At 39.0% G+C, this 21,067-nt stretch overlaps 2 protein-coding genes across 3 annotated transcripts; one reads left to right on the top strand and one right to left on the bottom strand.

Moving 5' to 3' along the window:
* Positions 1-7,053: 7,053 nt before the first annotated feature.
* On the top strand, positions 7,054-12,802 carry LOC122018774. 2 transcript variants are annotated; one of them, XM_042576189.1, is made up of 8 exons: positions 7,054-8,316; positions 9,300-9,418; positions 10,368-10,970; positions 11,048-11,348; positions 11,496-11,661; positions 12,093-12,198; positions 12,285-12,402; positions 12,504-12,802. In XM_042576189.1, exons 1-7 carry the CDS (start codon positions 7,318-7,320, stop codon positions 12,400-12,402), a joined length of 2,412 nt encoding a protein of 803 aa, XP_042432123.1. In that variant the 5' UTR covers positions 7,054-7,317; the 3' UTR covers positions 12,504-12,802. The 2 variants fall into 2 exon arrangements, with proteins under 2 accessions (XP_042432123.1, XP_042432122.1); XM_042576188.1 differs by having other exon boundaries at positions 12,285-12,802.
* A 128-nt stretch (positions 12,803-12,930) lies between these two features.
* LOC122021192 (transcription factor-like protein DPB) lies at positions 12,931-20,916 on the bottom strand. Its single transcript, XM_042579270.1, has 9 exons — positions 20,541-20,916; positions 19,261-19,340; positions 19,065-19,108; positions 17,999-18,061; positions 17,758-17,904; positions 17,570-17,638; positions 16,955-17,053; positions 15,316-15,386; positions 12,931-13,539 (listed from the first exon to the last, which is right to left on the bottom strand). The coding sequence occupies exons 1-9, from the start codon at positions 20,750-20,752 to the stop codon at positions 13,308-13,310; spliced, it is 1,017 nt and encodes a 338-aa protein (XP_042435204.1). The 5' UTR covers positions 20,753-20,916; the 3' UTR covers positions 12,931-13,307.
* Positions 20,917-21,067: the final 151 nt, after the last annotated feature.

Below are 21,067 nucleotides of genomic sequence, written 5' to 3' on the forward strand. Positions count from 1 at the left end.
TCTTTCGTTTTGCGCTTTCATTGTTGTAAGAGGCTTTTTCGCCTGAAGGAGATATTATAGTGTGACATCTTCCTTGGATTAACAACTTCCCCAGTTGTAACCAAGTAAATCTCTTTGTGCCTCGTCTTTTCAGTTTTAATTTATTGCTTTCTTAATTTATGCAAGTGTTAGTTTAAGAAAGATCGAGAAAGGTTTTTCTTTTGATTTGTTTACAGGCTATTCAACCCTCCTTTCTAGCCGGCCGTCGTGAACCAACATCTTTCTCCTTAACAAATTCTTTAGTAAATGTCTCAGGGACTTGTCCAGCCTTTTTTAGAGCTTTGGATGTCTGTGCAGGAACATGGTGGGGAATTTCCTGAGCATCCGCTGCCTCTTCAGTAAATTGCTCAGGAATTTGTTCACAATTACCCTCCCAAGCTAATTGTAAAAACCCCTCTGCAATTTGTTGATCAATATGCTTTACAAGATCTTCTAGGGAATCGTTTGAGAGCAGGTGTGTCTCTAGGTCCAATGGACTTAAATCAACAATTATTTTTGTATGAGGTAATTCAGTGATCCTAGACTTTATTGTCTCAACGCGGGATCCTGACCACTTCCATCTGCATATTCTTGGAAGGGCATGTTGTCTGTAAGGATCCATTATTCTAACATGTTCACACATCCAGACCTGCAATACAATAAAAATTGTTTAAATATGATACTCTCTGCATAAATCTTATGAGACTATCATTATATTTAGGGACTTATGACAAGGAGATATGTGAACCCTCTGAGCATGGGAGCTTGATTTCCGGCAAGGCCCCTTGGTTTTGGCCTCTGTGAAAGCATCGGACCAATGACCCCCAACTATGGGCTGATATAGTCATATACAACCTTACACCAATTATACATACCTAAATTGGCAAAATCATCTACGCAATATATTAGTGATTGTACTGGTAATCTAGATATACTGCTAGTAGTAGTAAATAAAATAGTAACAAAGAAATATAATATTAATAATTGGCAAAAGAGAGTATCAGATTCAACAATTGGAGGTTATTTGCCTAGGGTGACCATCTTGTTCTCTAGCTCCTTTTGTATACACTCCACATTATGGAAGTGTTGAAGAAATAGTGGGGTGGGGGTTGCATGCTGTTGTAAATTAACTTCAGCGCCTTGGTCTCGGAGTCCAAGAATCAATGAAACGTCTTTCCTAGTGAAACTAATCTCCTTATTTTGAAAGATGAAGCATCTGGCTTGAACGTCCCAATTGTCAAACATATTTTGGATTAGGCTTCGAATATTTACAATTTCAGGCATGACTACTGCCCAAGCAAATGGGCTTCCATTGATCATCTCCATCTACCAGTTGGTTATATGGAGTGATGATATAAACCCCTTGAAGTGAGGGTAGTTACTTTTACAATGCACTTTCTTGCGATATGCACGGGAAGCAGCAGTTCTTTGGCTCACCATTTAGTTCTGTATACCAAAAAATACATAAGATCTTAATGATACTCAGTTGCACTCACTGCAATGCAATTGATTTTCACCCATACTATGATACCTGACACTCTTATTTTTAAACCATAATCTAATACATTACAATGTCTATAATTTCTCCTATGTAGTTCATTGTGACTTATTTTTAAACATGAATACTCTACACGTTGTAGCAGTTAGTGTCAAGTAGTTACTACAATAGTGAGAAGCCAATCGACACTGTAGGGTTTAACCACGTTCTATCATTTTGTAGCAGTTCAACGACAGGAGATGCGACAACAAAGATAAACATTTTTTTTTAACCTCTTGGTTCCCTCAAAGTAAACCCTCATTGAATAGTGACCTAAAAACATTAAATCCCATTGTAGTAGCTAGGAGACGGATCAAAACCCTAAAAATTCAAACTATCAAAGTAGGCGAAGCTTTGAATGATAAACCCTAAGACAATACTCACGATGGAGGCGAAGCTTTGGATGAGAAACAAGTCGTCGCGGTGAGGTTGACTGATGAACACTCCGTGGGACACCGATGTACTATCAAAGAAATTCCTTTGAAATATTTGTCACACGGCGAGTTTAGGGGTTAAAACTTTGGCCTATGAGGGTAAAAATGTAATTGCATAGTATATATTAGCACAATAATTGAAAAAAGGTATTTAGGTAGAAAAGGTTATTTGGACAGTCACACTGCTACAACGTATAGCAGCTTCTGAAGACTAACTTTTTCAACGTGCTGCAGTTACTTCTACCATGTGTAGAACCTCATTTAATTTATCTTAGTAAAAACTAGATATTGCTATGAACTATTATTGGTTGAAAATACATAATAACATCTTGTTAGAGCGTAAACAAAGAAAGAGTTGTTAGATCGTTGTAGCAGCTAACCTCCCGAGTTAGCTGCCACAGGTTGTTGCAGCTACATGTAGAGGTAGCTGCTACAAGGTATAGCAGTCATTAGTCGAAGTAGCTTCTTCAATGTGTAGCAGCAAAGCAAACCGAAGGCGCTCAGACAGCAGAAATAATTTTAAATATTTTTTTTTTGCAAGTTGATAATCTTTGTACAAAAATATGGCTACTAAAAAAAGGACTTACGGATTTAGCTGCCACAGCTTGTTGCAGCTACATGTAGAGGTAGCTGCTATAAGTTGTAGTAGTTATTAGTCGAAGTAGCTTCCTCAACGTGTAGCATCAAAGCAAACAAAACGTGCTACAGTAGCGGAAATTATTTTAAATCATTTTATTTGCAAGTTGATAATCTTTGAACAAAAATATGGCTACTAAAAAGAGGACTTACGAATTTAGCTGCCACAGGTTTTAACAGCTATATGTTGAGGTAGCTGCCACAAGATGTAGCAGTTATTAGTCGAAGTAGCTGCTACAATGCATCACAGCAAACCAAAACAAAGGCGTTGCAACAGCGGAAATTATTTATAATCATTTTTTTAGCAAGTTTAAACAGGGAGACGATAATTAAATATTTTGAGGGTTAATCTTTTTACAAAAATACGGCTACTAAAAAAAGGACTTACCGATTTAGCTGCAATAAGTTGTGGCAACTACATGTAGAGGTAACTACTATAATGTGTAGCAATTATTAATCGAATTAGCTGTTACAACGCGTGACAGCAAACCAAATCAAAGGCACTGCAGCATCGCAAATAACTTTTTATCATTTTTTAAGCAAGATGATATACAACTACAAACAGGTGTAGCAAGTTATTAGTCGAGGTAGCTGCTTCAACGTGTACCAGCAAAGCAAACCAAGGGCGTTGCAGCAGCATAAATAATTTTAAAGAATTTTAAAGCAAATATATATATATATATATATATATATAGCTATAATCAATCTGTAGCAGCAAAGCAAAGCATGGCACTGTAAGACTGGGAAAATAATTTTTAATCAAGTTGATATACACAATATGAAAACTATGGCTACTAGGTTAATTTCTACTAGAAAATAGTTAACTGCTACACGTTGTAGCAGCTACCTCTCCATGTAGCTGCTGCACCATGTAGCAGCAAAGGAAAGTCCAAGTGAATGTAGGCGATTGTTGCATAAATCCTTCGGACCTTCTATGATGACCAATCCAAATCAGATGCGACAAGGGCAGTTTCCTGCGAAGTAGTTAATGCAACGTTTAGAAGTGAAGCAAAAGCGCAGTGCATCTTTATACAATTATTTCAGCTAGCGCCTTTACCAATTTTTGTAGGCAATAACGGTGTGGATTAACACAGCAGCTGTGCGATTGAAGACGCCAGAGAAACTTTCCCGCCAGGAGCGCGAGGGACGAGGGACGACGGAGGATGTTGAAGGAGGGAGCGAGCGAGGGAGAGAGAGTGTAAAATACCGAAAAAGGGCAAATAACCATAAGGGAATCTTCTGAAATTTTTAGAAATTTTCCGAGAATTTTTCGAACCTCGTATGACGAGTTTAAGGGGATCAAATATTGGGCCCCGGGAAAGCATGTTTATGCTACCCCATTTAAACGAGGAAATGTTGATTTTCTTTTTATTTTTCTTTTGTTTTTCTCTCTTTTCTCCCCCGCCGAACCCGTACCATAACCTCCTCGCGCCGAGCCTCCTCTCACACTGATCCTTGCCCTAACCGCATGTGACGGTTCCTTGCCTCCCTACGTACAAAACCCCTCAACCAAGGGTCTCGCTTCTTCTTCTTACTGTGCCCTAGCCACAGTTCGTCACCATCGAACGGAGCAGTGCCGACCACCAAATCTCTCTAGCGTGCCCTATATTGGGTCCATACTCGTCGAGCCCTAAACCACTGACGTTGTCTCCACCGCTAAGATCAGGACACGCTGCTCGCCCTTGTGTGCCGACATCGCGTGATCTGTTTTCCAGCAGCCCCTTTCTTCCGTCTTGCTGAGCATCCCCTCTTCCGATTGCTGAGTTCAGTTCGGCAGTTGTTGCTCAGACCCATTCATCTCCTCGCTCCAAACAGCATCACGCTGTGCCCTAGACTTGGTCCACCGCCACCCCTGCACAAGTTGGCCTTCAACCAGAGGCAAAGATCCAAGCCCTAGTTGCTTCACCCGTGCCCTAGACCTCACCATCGGGTCTTCCTTCTTCGCCACCAGCCGCCGGCAAAGAGGAAACAAGGGGTATCGAGTAGGTAAGGCTTATTGGGTATTTGGATTTTTATCTTATGCTGAATTGATGGGCTAATCGCTGTGGTACAATCACTGTGTGTTCTCCGTAGCAGCTACTCATAGTTTCCGGCAACAGATTCCCGCAGCGGGTACCTCCGGCTAGCAGATTCCCGCGGCTGCCATATCTGTTGTGATCAACCGGAGAGGTTTAGTGTTGAGGTAAGATAAGAAATAGAGGAATTGTTTCATTTGTAGTAGCGTACATAGGATTTGAACTAGGAAATGTTAAGAATAAATTGTACTTGAATTTAATTAAGTTTAGGTTGATAAGGCTAGTTGCAAATCTTAATTGGAAGGTGAAATAGTTATGTTTAATTTAAGGATTTTAAAATATAAAGGATAAGATTATTGAATAGGTTTGGAGATTTTTATTTAGCTATATAGCTAAATACATTATGTTTGATAACACAGGACTTTGACGCGAGACGAGCATCTCAACGTCGGATTTGGACCGGATTAGACCTTTCTATTGAAGGCGGGTACCTTGACTTATCTATTTTAATATGTCATGTTGATATGTTTAGTAATATTTAACAAGTAGTAATATTTATGTTCATTTCTGCATTAGTATGTCATTATCTATTACCTGAGCATGCTGTATTTATTTCCTGCTATTGTATTCATGTTCCTTTGATTATATATGACCTTAAGGAAATGACATATCATGCCTTATTATGTTCAGGACCTAGGTTTTTATATCATATCTGATCTATGTACCTAAACCATTGATTTGATCCATTTGTCCTATAATACATATTTTGGTAGAGATTGATAGGATCAGGATATTTTCATGCTTAGTGTCATGCATCATCTCGCATGATTGCATGTTGTGTGATTGTTGGCTCCATTATTATTGAGCACATCGCCAGTTACATGGATCTGCGCACACAACCACTCATGGGTTTGTGGTTTTTATCAGGCAGGGTGTGTTGCAGTAGGTTGCTCTGTCAAGAGCTCCGCTGGTCCACTCATGGGTAGTGTGATGCAGCGTGGTAGTAGGACAGGGATCCCTCCTCTGGACTGACTCAGGGAGATGAAAGCATTGAGCTCCCCCACTTATAATTTGAGGTAAGGAGGATAGGTGTACTCCGACAACATCCCGTCCACTTAATCACTCAGGAGCAGTGATGGCAGATTGCACGGTTGTCACAGCTTTACCCACTCGGTCTCACCATCGTGTGTGAGATGGCTGACTGGCAGTAGGGGTGACCAGGACATGTCATTGGCATCATACGCATTGATGCATTTATTGCTTGTGTTTGCTGTACTTATTTGTTGCATATTTGGTGGATACATATATTTGACATGCATACAGGATTTATGATACTCTCGGTCTGATGACCTTGTTATCTCTATACCAGTCCTGGTTAGTACAGTTTTTCTCCTGTTTATTTCAGTTTGCATTTATCATTCCTATATCAGGAGACTGTACGCATAATTATTGCTATTAGTTATTTCTTACTATGCATGTCAGTAGTTACCCGCTGAGGAGTTGACGCACCCCGTTGATATTACTATTTCAGGTTGAGGTTGTCCGGAGATCTCCAGTCGCTAGTCTCCCTGTAGATCGCAAGGATGTTTGTTTGGTCTTTTGGTTTTTTTTTTCTTATTATACTATTTAAACTTGTTTTGGTTTTGGCACTTGGATCTTATATGATCCTTTATTATCGTTGGGTTTTATTTGGATATGTTCTGCTACATGCCTACCTGGACAGCAGAAGAGGTGAGTTGATTTTATTTGCGTCATTGTGATTTTAGTTTTATGGGTGTAGTTGAGTAGGAATATGATTTGAATTTTATGGGTGTAGTTGAGTAGGAATATGATTTGAGTTTTATGAGTGTAGTGGAGTAGGATATTTGAGATGTTTTCCTTATCGTTGCTTATGTTTATTTTCTTTACTATTAAACTACGTGGGTGCTTGCTTTATATATATTGTTATTGTTCCGGCTGTGTTGATCGAGGTATATGTGGCCCTGAGAGCATTGTTGGAAGTTTCATAGTGTCACTCTTACAGGAGAGATGCTGCCAAAATTTCTTCTGGTAGGGACTACCTGGGGCGTGACAGAGAGAGCAGCGAGGAAAATTTAATATTAAACTTTCCCAGTTTTTACCCGCGAAGTTGGCTGGACGACGGAGACGGAGGTTGCGAATGGGAGAGAGAGAGCGGGGAGGGAGATTTTAATTTGGGTCATTTCTGTTGCTGAAGTTTTAAACAGAGGCCCGAAGGGGAGAGAGAATAAAAGGAATATTTTATTTGTAGGGAAACCGAGCTGGTAACACCACGTCTACGCGTCACTCACGATCGCGCACAAAACGTCGCCCAATATATATATATATATATATATATATATATATATATATAACGGTTTGTGAACCGATCACGCGATCTCCCTCCACATTTGTGTTGTTCTCTTCCTAGAAGTAGAAGAACTACATGAGCGGAGGCTCCGCTTCTTTTCCTCCTCTCCCGTTCCTCTCTTCCCTCTTCCGTATTCTAGGGATTGTCTCTTCCTCTTCTTCCGCTCTTCTCTCTCTCTTTCACCTCTTGAAGTGAAGGACCTAAAAATGGCTTCTTTGACATGATTTCACTTCTATATATTGATCATCATGGGGGTCCGTATGGAGGTCTGAGGATTGTGTGATTCGAGCTTTGTTTCTTCGGATACAAATGGCCGATTTCCGGAACAAGGAGTCGGAACGCGAGTTCCGTCGGAGACTGGAGGAGCTGCTCCCCCGCCCCCTCCGCGGCGATGCTTGTGCAAGCGAGGAGACCGACGAGGCAGCTGGTGCCGGAGGAAGCGAAGGCCTCGATCAGAGTGCCCGCCGCCGTCGGCGATCCGACCTCGAGGGTGATGACCTAGCCGAGTCATCGGCCGCCGCGCGCCGCCACAATCGGATTTTGAGCCAGTGGGCTGCTAGGCAGGCGGAGGAGATGATCATCACCAACATCGAGAGGAGGAACCGGGAATCAGAGCTGATGGCGCTCGCGCGCCTCCACGCCGTGTCGATGCTCGACGCCTCCTTCCTCCGCGAGACGCGGCGGGCGCAGTCCTCGGTCGAGCGCCCCGTGGCTGCCCGGGCGCCCTCTGTTCTCCAGAGGTGGCGCGAGCTCGAGGGCGAGTCGGTGGCCAGGGAGAGGAGAAGACCTGCGCCACCCCCCATCTCCACTGATAATAATCATCACCATGTCGAGGTTGACAATGCTGGCGACAGGGTTTCGAGCAGACAGCAGTCTCCTGACAATGGCGGAGTTCGAGAGAGGGAGAGGGAGAGGGAGAGGCGGATTGTTAATGGTTGGATGACCGACATTGCCATGGCAGACACTGCTTCACAAATTTTGCCACGGAGTGGTAGTGGCAGTCCAACGAGCGAATGGCTCGATGAGAGGGAGCGTGAGAGGGTAAGGCTGGTGAGGGAGTGGATGCAGACTCTAAGCCAGCACAGGGACACTTCGGCTATTAGGAGGGAGGAGTGGGAGAGGGACTATTTAGTAACAAACCATGAAGGTCGTCGAGCCGAACCCACGCGAAGGAACTTGCTGAGTATCCGAGGAAGGCAGGCTCGCCATGATCTGATCATGAGGAATGTCAGGGAGAGGGAAAGTGAGCTTCAGGTCTTGTCAGAACGCCAGCCCGTTTCACAGTTCTCCAATCGCAATCAGATACAGGTGAGTTTGTTCACGGTCTCGTTATCTAACTTTCAAAGTATTGCCCTTCAATCGTTGTTCATCATCTTTCATTTCTCAGTTTGTCTCTCTTTTTTTGGATATGTTGGATACACCCAGCAAATAGTCCTTCATAATCATTCTTCCAATTATTTGCTGATTCTAGTTATGTTCCTTCATGGTTAACAGATCCTGATCCTACTTTAGATAACATGTTGTAGTAAACCTTGCAGAGCCACTCAATTCTGTGTTGAATTTATTCTGTTCAAAAAAATCTTGTTGCATAAATTGGTGTCAGATTTGGAAGCAATAGTTTTTTTAGGTCTACATGGAGGATGCTTCCCTTAACATGGGGTATTACATCTGCATGCCTAATTGCTTGAGCTAACAAGTTGGTGGTGGAACCTATAGACTATAGTTGTTTAACTTTTTCTCTGTAAGGGTTGAAACTTAGCAGAGTTTCCTTAACTTGTCTAACTGGGATTTGTGTACTAGTGTTATCGTTTACAAGTTATGTCACTCAACTGGATACGAGTATATGGATATTAGCACTCTGAATAAATGCCCTGTTACACATGATCAATTGAGTTGTAGGTGTTTGACTCTGTGTATCAGGTGCGCGACACATGAATACAGAGGCATAGAAAAAGAGTAGAGGATCAGTGACTGCTAGTATCATAATTGACGCTATTCAGCTGGAAGTTGGATTATGATATTCCCTGTAATTTAGCAAACTCTTCAGTTTATCTACCATAGATGCAATTTTGAATTGATATTACTTGAGTTTAACAAGAAGTTTATAGGGCATTCTTATTACATCATACTCATGTACGTCATCTAGTGTAAATAAATCGACAGTATCAAACTCAGATCTTGTATTTCAAATCTCCAGTTGAAGATGTGTTACTTGAATTCTTTATGTTGATTTCTTTGACTTCGTTTGTTTCTTTCACTGTGATCGAAACTAAATGATAACCATCTTCCAGTCTGTGCTCCAAGGTAGCTTCCTGAGAATAGGTGATACCATTGAGGACGGGCAACTTCATTCAGATGCTGCTACTGAAAGAATCCACCTTAGACAACATCAGACTGTATCTAGCATCAGGTATGATTTCCTGTTGGCCATAATTGTCTTGTACAAATTCAAGAATTTGTTGGACTAATTTTGGAGCATTTGCTTGTGCTAAAACAATTATCTAAACTTCAGACTGTCTAAAAATGATATAAAACTAACTACAACTCTACTGGTTTTAAAAGTAGGTAACCTTAGATCAGATTTACACTGACTGGCTAGAAGGATTTTCTGGGATCTTTAGCGGTATCCAAATAGTGGTACTGAGAACTATTTAACTGATGCATGATTGTCCTTGTGTTGAACTATTAGCAAACTTGTTACACTTAAAGTTGCATCTTCCATATCAGTGACGAACTCCTTGTAAATTCTAACAATAACATTCCTAATCATGTAGACAAGAAATTAATCATAAATTTGTCTTCTTTGTTGTGAAGAAGTTGTGGATATTGGTCACAAAATACTTAACCTCATCAATAGAAATTGAGTGGAATCCAATTTTTATGTTTGATGAGAATCAGGAATCACATTCTAACAGAATAAGTATACTTTTGTAGAGTTTAGGAAAGGGAACATTGTATTTTACTATCTTTCATAAATGTAAACATGAAAAAATGTAAACATGAGTAATTATATCTAATGAGCATAAGACTAGGTTATAGTACCTTATTTTTTTATCTAACAACTCCGATAGAGTGCTTTTATGGAAACAAAATATTTTTTTTAGCATGTCAAAAAAGAATTGTCTGTCCTGATTTGCATGTGTCATGTTATTAGAATTTAAATACACCAATCATGTTGCTATATATCCTTAACTATAACAATCGTTATAACTTATTTGCATTTTCTTGCTCATTTGTTGGTTTACTGCCTGTTTATTAGTAGAAAAAAAATATCATTATTATTCTACTGTTCTTGTACACGTTCACAAAATTAGATGGTTGTCGTCAGCCTTAAAAAATATGGTAACTACTATTTTCAGGGAAGAATTTCACTCTCAAGATGATCTTACCATAACACCTGAATCGCACAGCCAATCTGTTGATGGAAACAGAAATGGAACTACTCTATCAACTGCATTGGCTCAATCAGATGAGATACTTGATCAATTCCAAGCAAGAAGTATTCCTGTTGAAATCCATCAAACAGCAGAGCTGGATTCAGAAATACCAATGGAGAGTGGCATGCAAAACAGTGACTTACACTGGACAGATTCTGTAATTCAGGAAGATGAACAGCTACAAGGTGAAACAGAACCCGAGCAAACTGATCAGCAACAGGCTGTTGAAGTCGAGTTTAGTGCACAGCAAAATGTCCATGCTGATGAACCTGATAGGGACTGGCAGGAAAATTTAGACCAAGAGTGGCTTCCTGAGACACCTGAAGATGATGGATCAGGTGATCATCTTCTGGAAGCACGTGAGAATTGGCATGACAACAATCCTCAAGTAACTGAAACAAACTGGCAAGATAGATCATCGGACCCTTTTAGCAGTCCACATTCATATCCTGATATAACAAATCGATTTATCTCATCTGAAGATGATAGTGTGTACAATTTGGAACTTCAGGAACTCTTAAGCAGGTATTCATTCGTATTAGGATGTGCATCTTCACCTAAGGATCTTCCTTTCTTTGATTTCCTTTTCATTCATCCTATAGGAGGAGTGTGTCTAATCTTCTTCACAGTGCATTTCGTGAAAGTCTAGACCATTTGGTACAATCATATATCGAAAGGCAGGGACGTGGACCATTTCAATGGGACATGGAAGGAATGCCTAACCATGAGTTACTAGAGCAAGATCAGAGACACCAAACAGACGTGGTTCAAAGCCAGCAAGATTCTGTTAGGCAACTGCGTGCTCCACCAGCACCACGGCCACCAACTCCACCTCCACCCCCATTATGGCATGCAGAAGTTCATCATAGTTGGAGTCGTCAGAGCATCCGTCGTTCAGAAGTCGTAAGCTATATTCTCCTCAGTCTTGTTTAGTGCTTACGTCAAGCTTTTATTACTACATCATGTCTCTATTTTCAGTGCAATTTGCTGATGCTTTCTTTCTGTGACCTTAAAATCTCATCTCAACCTGATTTGCTCTTATTGGTGCAGGAATGGGATATGATCAACAGTTTAAGGACTGACATGGGGAAGCTTCAGCAAGTGATGGGTCATATGCAGAATATGCTGGAGACGTGCATGGACATGCAGTTAGAGTTGCAGCGTGCAGTTAGGCAAGAGGTTTCAGCAGTTCTAAACCGTTCTGTTGGAGAACATGGTCAGCAACTTCCTTTTAGTTTCTTAATCCCTACGTTCATTTCTTATATAATTAAACTCCATGGTTCAAATCTTCATTCTCATCCTTGAGTTTTCATCTTCATCTTCTCCATGATAAAGCATAAGATTCATTAGCTGAAACATCATATCATCCGGGAAGTTCAATTTTGTAAGCATTTTTACCACGATGCAGCTTCAGTGTGCTTTGTGAGTTGTTTTGGTTGTCGTATCGAAGTCAAGAATCAGAGAGAACAGAGAGCTGAGTGATCAAAAAGATTTGATGTCGAAGGATCTACCACCTTCTTTCTCTCATCCTCACCTCATTTAACTATGCATCAAAATAACAACAGATCCTTTTAAACTATTTGTCATAATTTCAGTTTGATATACATTTTGCTGGCATGTCTAATGTCCAGTCCATTTTTCACTCAGGCGAGAGCCAGCAGCATTTATTACTGGATGGAAGAAACTGGAATCACGTCAGAAAGGGGACTTGTTGCGTCTGTTGTGATAAGCAAATTGATTCTCTCATCTACAGGTTTCAAATTTTTGTTTTCTACTTCGAATCTTTGGTATCAATTTCCAGTTCAATTCTCATGCACCATTATTTCCTGTTGCATCCAGATGTGGGCACATGTGCACTTGCAACCGGTGTGCACACGAGTTAGTTCGAGGCAACAGTAAGTGTCCGTTGTGCCGCGCACCCATTGTTGAGGTGATTCGAGCCTACTCCATTGTATAGGTACGGACAATTAACTAAATTGAGAGGAAAGGAATCTGCCATTAGTTCTATTAGCGCGCGCGCCCATTGTTGAGGTGATTGGAGCCTACTCCATTGCATAGGAACAATGAAGATGACATTAAAAGGAAGGGAGCCAGCCATAAGTTCTACTAGCGAGAGATTCTTTGGTGCATCAGTACTTGTTTAGGCGTAGGTAACTTTTGTGCATACCCAAGACATGTCCCAAGTCACGTTGAGTGAACATGTAACATGGCACTTTCTCGTCGCTGAGGTGCAAGGGAAATGCATTAGTAATTATCTTATCATCATTTCTATCAAATTATCAAGCCATATTTATTGTATCTTTCTTTATTTGTGAGGCGTATCTCTACTTCATTTTATCAAGTCGACTATTTATGCAGTGTGCTTGTAACCTATGTGCCCGAGTTGAGTTGGTTTGAGACAATGTCAAATGCTTATAGCATTGCACACCTATCATCGCAGTGATCTGAGCCCAATCAAAATAGGAAAATTTCCTTCGATAAAATCAGATTTTGAGTTCCAATTCCAAAACTTCCATAAGCCACACATAAATAGCATGCTAGCAGTCAAATAAGCAAAAGAAGATATCCAATACATAAAAAAAAATTGTTGTTTATGAACACGTGCATGACTTCCTATAGAACTCTACCCCAGGCCCAACTATTACACGAGGAGGACCAGAGAAAAAAAAAATCGCACACAATTGCATTACAGTAATATGATCTATGAACTCAGTAATTACTCAACAAACCGGAAGACCACTGATGCTGTTATCAAAAACCCTAAACCCGTCAGACTGTTACAAACTAATTTATATGCACATCCTGAATGAAGAAAAGAATCGAATGGTGGACATAAACAGAGTTTCAAGACAACAATAGAAATTAATGTTCATTCTTCACGCGTGACTTTAAAATTCCAGGTTTAGGGGGAGAAATTATTTGTCTACCCATTGAACTGGGTTGAGAAGGTTGTGATGTATGATCCTGGGGCATGCCCATCATGCTGGAGCAATTGCCTCCATTAGGACGTGGCAGAGCGTCATCTTCTTTCTCTCCTTCGCATAATCCCATTGCTTTAATGACATATGAATGATCATGGAGTTCGAATGGGGTACTGCAGTTGATAATCACAAACACTAAATCAGTGGAGTGAATGTAGGACATATGCCAATCGTCAAAGTTTTGAAATCGATCGTGCGGAATTCATGTCAAATCACAAAGATAAGTTGGAATGTCATCTATGTACGTAATTGTATCTGCAAAAAAAAAAGTTTAATTGAATAACAAAATGCCATTTGGTCCAAGTTAATCCTGACATTGCAAGGTAACCCTTAACCTTTTTCTACTAGAAATAGAAAGGGTTTCTTCATGAATTGCATGACTTGGTGGTAAGATTCTAATTTTTAAATTTGCCTTCGCCAAATGGAGTTGCTCTTATATATGTATTATATATGTAATAGGAATCATGGCCTTCGACCTTCCCCTCTCCTTAAAAAGAGAAAGCTAGTACTCCTGATGAATGACCTACATTGCTGGTGAAAGGAACTATCAAAAGGGGAAAACAATAGAGTTTAAACATAACATTACAACAATAACAACCAAACCTTATCCTACTAGGTGGGGGTCAGCTATATGAGGTCTATCGCCTACTATATCAAGTCTATTTTATAATACATTTGATCTATACTTAAATAAATTTTATCTTATTTTATTGTTACTAACCAAGTATTTTTGTTTATCTTCCTCTTATTCGTTTAATATGCGTGTTTGTCAGAGTTTCATATTACCTAACTGGAATATTTATTAATCAGCTAAGTACATGTCTGCACCATCTTAAATGTGTCTCTCAGAGTTTTCTCTTAATAGATGCAACTCCGACTTTCTCTCTAATGTTCTCATTTCTCATTCAGTCTATTCTTATATGTCCACGCATCCATCTTAATATTCTCATCTCTACAACTCTCATATTCTGCTCATGTGCTTGAATCATAACCCAATATTCAGCTCCATAAAATATAGCAAGTCTAACTATGACTTTATAGAATTTTCTTTTAAGTTTTAGAGGTACTTTAGGTCACATAAAACACCCGACGCTCTCCTCCATTTCAATCATCCTACTTGTATTTTATGTAAAACATCTCTCTCAATCATTCTGTCATTTTGTCAAAATGATCCTACATATCTAAAGTTCTCGATTCCAAGCAACTCGCCATCTCCTATTTTAACAATTATCTCATTATATCTAATATTACTAAGCTTAAATTCCATATATTCTGGCTTTATTCTACTAAGCCTAAACCTTTCCCTTTTAGTATTTTTCGTCAAAATTTTAGTTTAGCATTTACTCCTTCGCGTGTTTCATCTACTAAAACAATATCATCTACAAACAACATGCACCAAGTTCGTCATGTGTAGATCTTGTTTTTACTATATGTTACGCTAACACCTTTCATTTATAAAATTATCTAAATATCTTGGGACTCTATCATAAACTTTTCCTAAGTCAATGAATATCATGTATAGATCTTGTTTTTACTCCCGATATTTTTCAATTAATTATCTAAAAAGATATATAGCTTTTATTGTCGACCTTCCGGACATGAACCCAAATTAATTTTCGGTCACCATAGTCTCCTGCCTTAATCTAGTCTAAACATAACATTAACATCGCATTTCTTCTCAAGTCAAAACTATGGAGGTAAAGTATAGACTTGAGTAGTCCTTGGTAACAAAGCTGAGCATAAAAAAACGTTTAGAGGAAATAGTAAGAGAATAGGGCTCATGTCGAGAATAAAAATTTGAAGTGCTCTGCTAAGAAAAAAATACAATAAGACATTTGTTTATAGTATAAACAGTGTCGAGGAGAAGTAACAAAAACCAACAAAATTACCTGTTAAAGTCAAAATGCACCAGTTGCATGTCTTCTGAAATTTCCACCTCAACTGTGGCATGAGGACGAGTCTGTCAGCCATCAATGCAAATGAAAGATTAGTTGGGCATAAGCTTAAATTGCATTAGCAATTCTGAGTTAAGTTGTTTGCATGCCCGTGTTTGCTTTTTTACATCCAAGCTTTTTAAGGAAAGTGTCAATAAGTAAAAAAACAAAAAAACAATATACATATTCAATGTGTTAGATGTTCAGTATGTTCATGCATAAGAAGTTGAATCCTGAAAGTTTTGCTTCAGGCATCAACTAAATTAGTGCATTGTTAGACAGAGAGAGATTTATAAGCTGAGCACTGTAATTAGTGGCTTGATCACCCTATCGCCAGCCACCTACTAAACTGCTTCAAATTTGCTTTTATTAAACTAGTTTGTAAGTAAACCATAGATATGCAAGAATTGTGCCCTGTACTTTGCATCGAGGAAGGAGATTGCAAGAAAGGGAAAAAAAATTGGTTGAAGTCACTTAAGATAGTTCTAACCAACACCTACCAATTTCCAAGCCAATATGAAGAAATGGTGTCAAGTGTATAATACAATTCCTCTGCTTATGTCGTTATTCAGTTAAAAGATAGTTTTCCTTCAGAGTGATAGGCCAATGAACCATTTCCTTGTCAAAATTTGCAAGACACTGACCAAGCCAAATATCCTATGCAGCAGACATTATCGTCCCCTATTATTACCTGTAACTTGTAAGGAATAGTACAGAATAGAATGAAACAAGCAATCAACGGTATCAAGATTCATCCATGGCCAACAGGGACTTAGATTTGGGCTTAAAACAAATTCAGGAAAGCTGTAGTTTTCGTCTGTTTGTGTTGGCCACATGGACCCTTTCCTAACCAACAAAAGAATGCCTATATTAGGTCAGATAGCAAACTATAATGTCTCAAACTCAGTTATTGGAGCAAAAAGTGATATCGCTTACCCCAAACGGTCTAGTATCACTCGACCCACGGCAAAATATAGGTAGATAAATCATGGGGAATATTTTTTCCTAGCACAACGATCTTTCGCATGGGGGAGGTCAGACACCCAACGAAGCATTTTACACCCGCTGAGAATTGACCTCAAGGCCTATTAGAGCAAATACTCATGCAGATACCAACTGCCCCAAGTCTCAAACTCAGTTATGCATCAACTAAGGTTAGTCGATTGAAAAATCAGCTAAGATGATTTTCTTCTGCTAGTATGGAAGCACTCTTAAGAAGAGTCTTGGTACAACGGTAAAGTTGTTGTCGTGTGACCTTGAGAACATGAACGGAAACAGGCTCTTACGATGCAGGATAAGGTTGTGTACAATAGATCTAATGTGGCCCGACTCTTTCCGAGACTCACATTGGCAGGAGTTTCGTGCACCGATTGGACTATGGAAACACTCTGAAACCCATTATCTAACCCATTTGCCCTTAAATCAAGGATTCAACAATAGTAAAAAATTGTTTAAGTAATTACCATTAGACATTTATCGAAAAACAATTGGTCATTTACTTTGGCTCGGTCCTGCTAATGAACTGAAGTTGCAATAACCATTCAAAATTTCCAGAAAAGAAACTGCAAGAAAAGCAAAGAAGGCAAGTTTGTACCTGAACTAAGATAAAAGGTAGAGCAACACCACCAGATGGGAGATTTCCTGATCCATACAACTGCTCATTCCTTTGCACCAAGTTTTGGAGACCTAAATACTGGTAAGAAAAGGGGGGGAAAGTGAAACAATAGCTATGCTCAAGAGATGAATATCAAATACCAATTCAAGCATGACAATTTGGGAAATAATATGTTGCTAAATAGGATAGCTTTATGCTGCTGATCAAATCATCTTATGTAGAAATAACTGGAGAACTTTAGCCCACCCAGTCGATGGCATTGCCATAAACCCAACCAGTCATATATATAAAGTCAGCTACAAAGGTATATAAATTAGAAAAGGAAAAAAAATCTAATTTCTCGTCATTTTTCTTTCAATTCAACACCAACTTATTAGAGATCACAGGATACTACAAACTATAAGTAGCAATCACTTCTTACTTTCGCAATTAAGCAATTTATTCTGCCTTGAGGTACTAGGACCTCTAATCACTACTCAGATTAGTTAATGAAAAATGGAATCTAAGGTACAAGCTTGTAAGTGACCGAATATTGAATATCAAGTAACATAAACATAAGGTAGCTCCATTTACAATTTGTGCTGGCTATCTTACTTGATCTTGCAATTCTTGCAAATATGCAGTTTTCTTTTCAATCCTATTCCTCAATCCAATTCGCTCTGTCTGTAGGAAAACATGAAATTATAGATTAGTAAATTCAAGCCATATTATAAGACTAGCTATGCTGAAAAGCTCAGTAATTTGATGAAAATAACATATCAAGGTGTCAGACAAGAGTAGACCTTTAATTCTTCAATGTCATTTAAACTAGTTCGTGGTAAACCTTTCCATTGTATCTCCTTTTTATCTTTAGAGATAATATCCATAGCCATGAGAACATTCAGTGCATCATACACCCTTCGCCTTATGTTCTTTTCATCATACTGTTGCTGCTTCAATAAAACACGTCAACTAATGCACTTTAAAATATCAAACCAGATTCAATGAGCATAATCTTTGGAAGGTCAGGCCATTTTCAGTCACCTGATCTTGAGATCCTGGATTATTGTTGGGATCTGCAAACTCTGTAACAAGTTCATCTGCAACCTGAAAAAGTAAAATAAAAAGTCTGAGTTTCCAGAGTATAATTTAGGTAAATATACCTCAACTCGCCATACAGTTTTAAAAGCAGAGACAGATATTTAGAACAACAAACAACTGCTATGAAATCTCACTAAGATATATGAATGCATCAATATGTCAAATAGAACAACTCATATGATTTAATCTTTGACTCATAGGATTAGCATTTGTTAAAGAATGGAAGTGATATAGGTGACGGAAAGATTCACGTGCAATTATATCACTAAAGCTATGGAAAATACCAAAGTTGATACAGGCAGCAATGAACAACTATAGTGCACCTACAGATTGTACCAAATAAAATTTAAAGAAAGGAAATAGGTCCGGCAGATGGAAATACCTGTTAGAGAAACCATGACGTGGTGACAAAAAGAATTTTCATACTAGTAGTGTCACCTTTTTACTCATAGGAAGCAATCATAAGCCTCAAATATTTTCATACTGACAGTGTATTTCGCTGTTTGAATTAATTAAAGTATTTGTTTTTACCATATAAGAAATATAGCCAACATTAATACTTATGGACACCAAAGGATTGTCCAAGACAAAGTTAAACCTCCATTTTCTGTAAGCAGGAAAGCCTAGCAGTGAAAGTTCAGTTAGCAGATGTACATTTGCTGATAAAGTTAATGTCCAAGATTCTAGAATATGATAAATACAACTGGATTCGAGTCCAAAAATCCATCTCTTCTCATTATTGCCATGAAAGAATGAAACAGAACACATTTGTGTAGAAGACAGAACTACTTGACATCTTAGATCAGCAATAATAATATTTTCTGGTGACTGATTGGTTCGTTCATGTAGTTAGGTAAAAATGTGACAGAAAGATGATCTAGTGATAGACACAATTAACACATAGATTCACCAGGAATATCAAATTGCAAGTAGAAAGAGATAAAGAAAAAGCATGCAAGCATATTTTCCAGCAAATAATCAATCCTAATAAGTCCAAAGGAAAGCTAACCTCATTGTAAGTAGTACGTCCCTTGCTTTCAACTTTCTCACAAACTGAACAGTTTGGACATGACATAAAACCAAAGAACAAAATTTCAAATAAATTCAAAAGATTACATGATATGCAGAAACATATTGTAAGTACTTTTTCATTGCACTAGCAGCACATCCTTGAATACAGCATAGTGACAACAGATTTAAATCACCTTTCATGCTGAATTGTCGGAGTCCCCTTCCACTTTTATCACCTGAAACTGCTCGAGCACCCCTTTTTTTCTTTTTAGTGCTGAATAAAACATGTTACTATCCCACTCATTACCTTAATAAAGAATAATCATGAACTATCTTATAAGTATTATGTATTCATGGCAAGCATATTAGCAGGAAACAATCTTCCCGAAGTATGACCAAGACACCAACAAAACATCATATTATCCCACGGCCATTGTCAATCCATGAGCACGAATGAATATGATCATTCTTATAACATGTTTGAAGCATAAACAAGATCAGAGGATGTATATGCCAAACGATATGATGCAATCTTGAAGCAAGTCTTTTAGAGGTTAGATACATATTTTAGTAAGGATTATAATTTAAAACTTTGCACAAAGGCCATGGATTATGCCCATTATAAATGAATGTGTTGGCCAATAGCGCATAAATAACGAATTTCTGTGTGTGTCATACATATAATTGATATAAATTGATAGCCACTGAATGTTCCTTGAAAAATCATGCCAAATAGCACCATCATTACCAGACACAAATGTTAGTATATATTGTGAAAGGAAATATGATTGACACATTTTAGCCAATAAACTCATGTTATATTTTAGAAAAGTAAATATGATCAATTATCTCAATGAACCCAAAAAAAGTGAGGAGAAAATAGCATGCTTCAAAGAATAAAAAAAAAAAATCTCAACAAGATGGCAGTACAACTGAAAAGATCCACAAATTGAGGAGAAAATTGCAACAAACTGATTCGAGATTAAATTGGCAAGGGCATAGTCTACTTCAGTATGCATCAAAAAATCAGTAATCAAGCCTGTAACAGCAACAGTTTTCACAGTAATTTATAGAGGTTCCAACATTCTACCAATATAATTTTTCTTAGAACAATGATTCAGAAAATCCTCAATATCCTGAAATTTCCCGAATAAAACCTTCTGCAGTAACAAAATAAATGAAGAGTCTTTGTTTTCAACAATGTGGATGCCATAAGTTATTGCAATTTCAGATTTTTAGTCATCCAGGAAAAAAAAATACTATATCGAATCTCATTACTGACGCATTAATCAAAATTCCAGTTTGCACCCGACCAAAAATCCATCCTGCACCAATATCCGCACCCCGAATAACTCATGCGCTGACACCGAGAAGTACTTGTCTAGACCAAGAACCCAACCAAATCATTCATCGGAGAAAGTAGCTCGGAGCGAGAAAAATAAAAAAGAGACTAAATTTGGGAACGACCCCTCACCCCACGGCTACTTCTGGCGTTCCCACGTCGTCCCTCTGGATTTCGAGGTGATTCAGCCTGACCAAGGTGTTCTCGCTGGCGGGCGTGGTCGCCACTGGCTCGATCCGGCTGGAGGGCGAGCCCACGCTGCTGCTGGTGGAGGCCGATTGACCGCCGGAGAAGGCTGGCGTGCCGAAGGAGGCTCTGGCGGTGCTCTTGCTCCCGTCGTTCATCTCCGATATCGCGTAAGCAGATCGACGGAAGTAGATAAACCCTAATCGAGAAAGATCGCAGTGCAAGAGAGAAGGAAAGGGGACGCGGTTGCTTGCTTGGTCATGGGCGGGTCGAAGGCTGCTTATGAAAAGGGGGCGACTCTCACCGAAGGTTATGCTACCGCTGCACTCGCCTTTATAGGAATTGAATGACACGCGGTGGAATTGAGGGGAGTGGGTATCATGTAGCAAAGGCAATTATTAACAGTCCATCCTAGGTTAGAGGTGATAAAGGGTTATAATCAACCGTCAAATGTCCAAAGAGCGGGTTGAAAT

This window comes from Zingiber officinale, chromosome 9A, assembly GCF_018446385.1.
Source record: "Zingiber officinale cultivar Zhangliang chromosome 9A, Zo_v1.1, whole genome shotgun sequence".
NCBI lineage: Eukaryota > Viridiplantae > Streptophyta > Magnoliopsida > Zingiberales > Zingiberaceae > Zingiber > Zingiber officinale.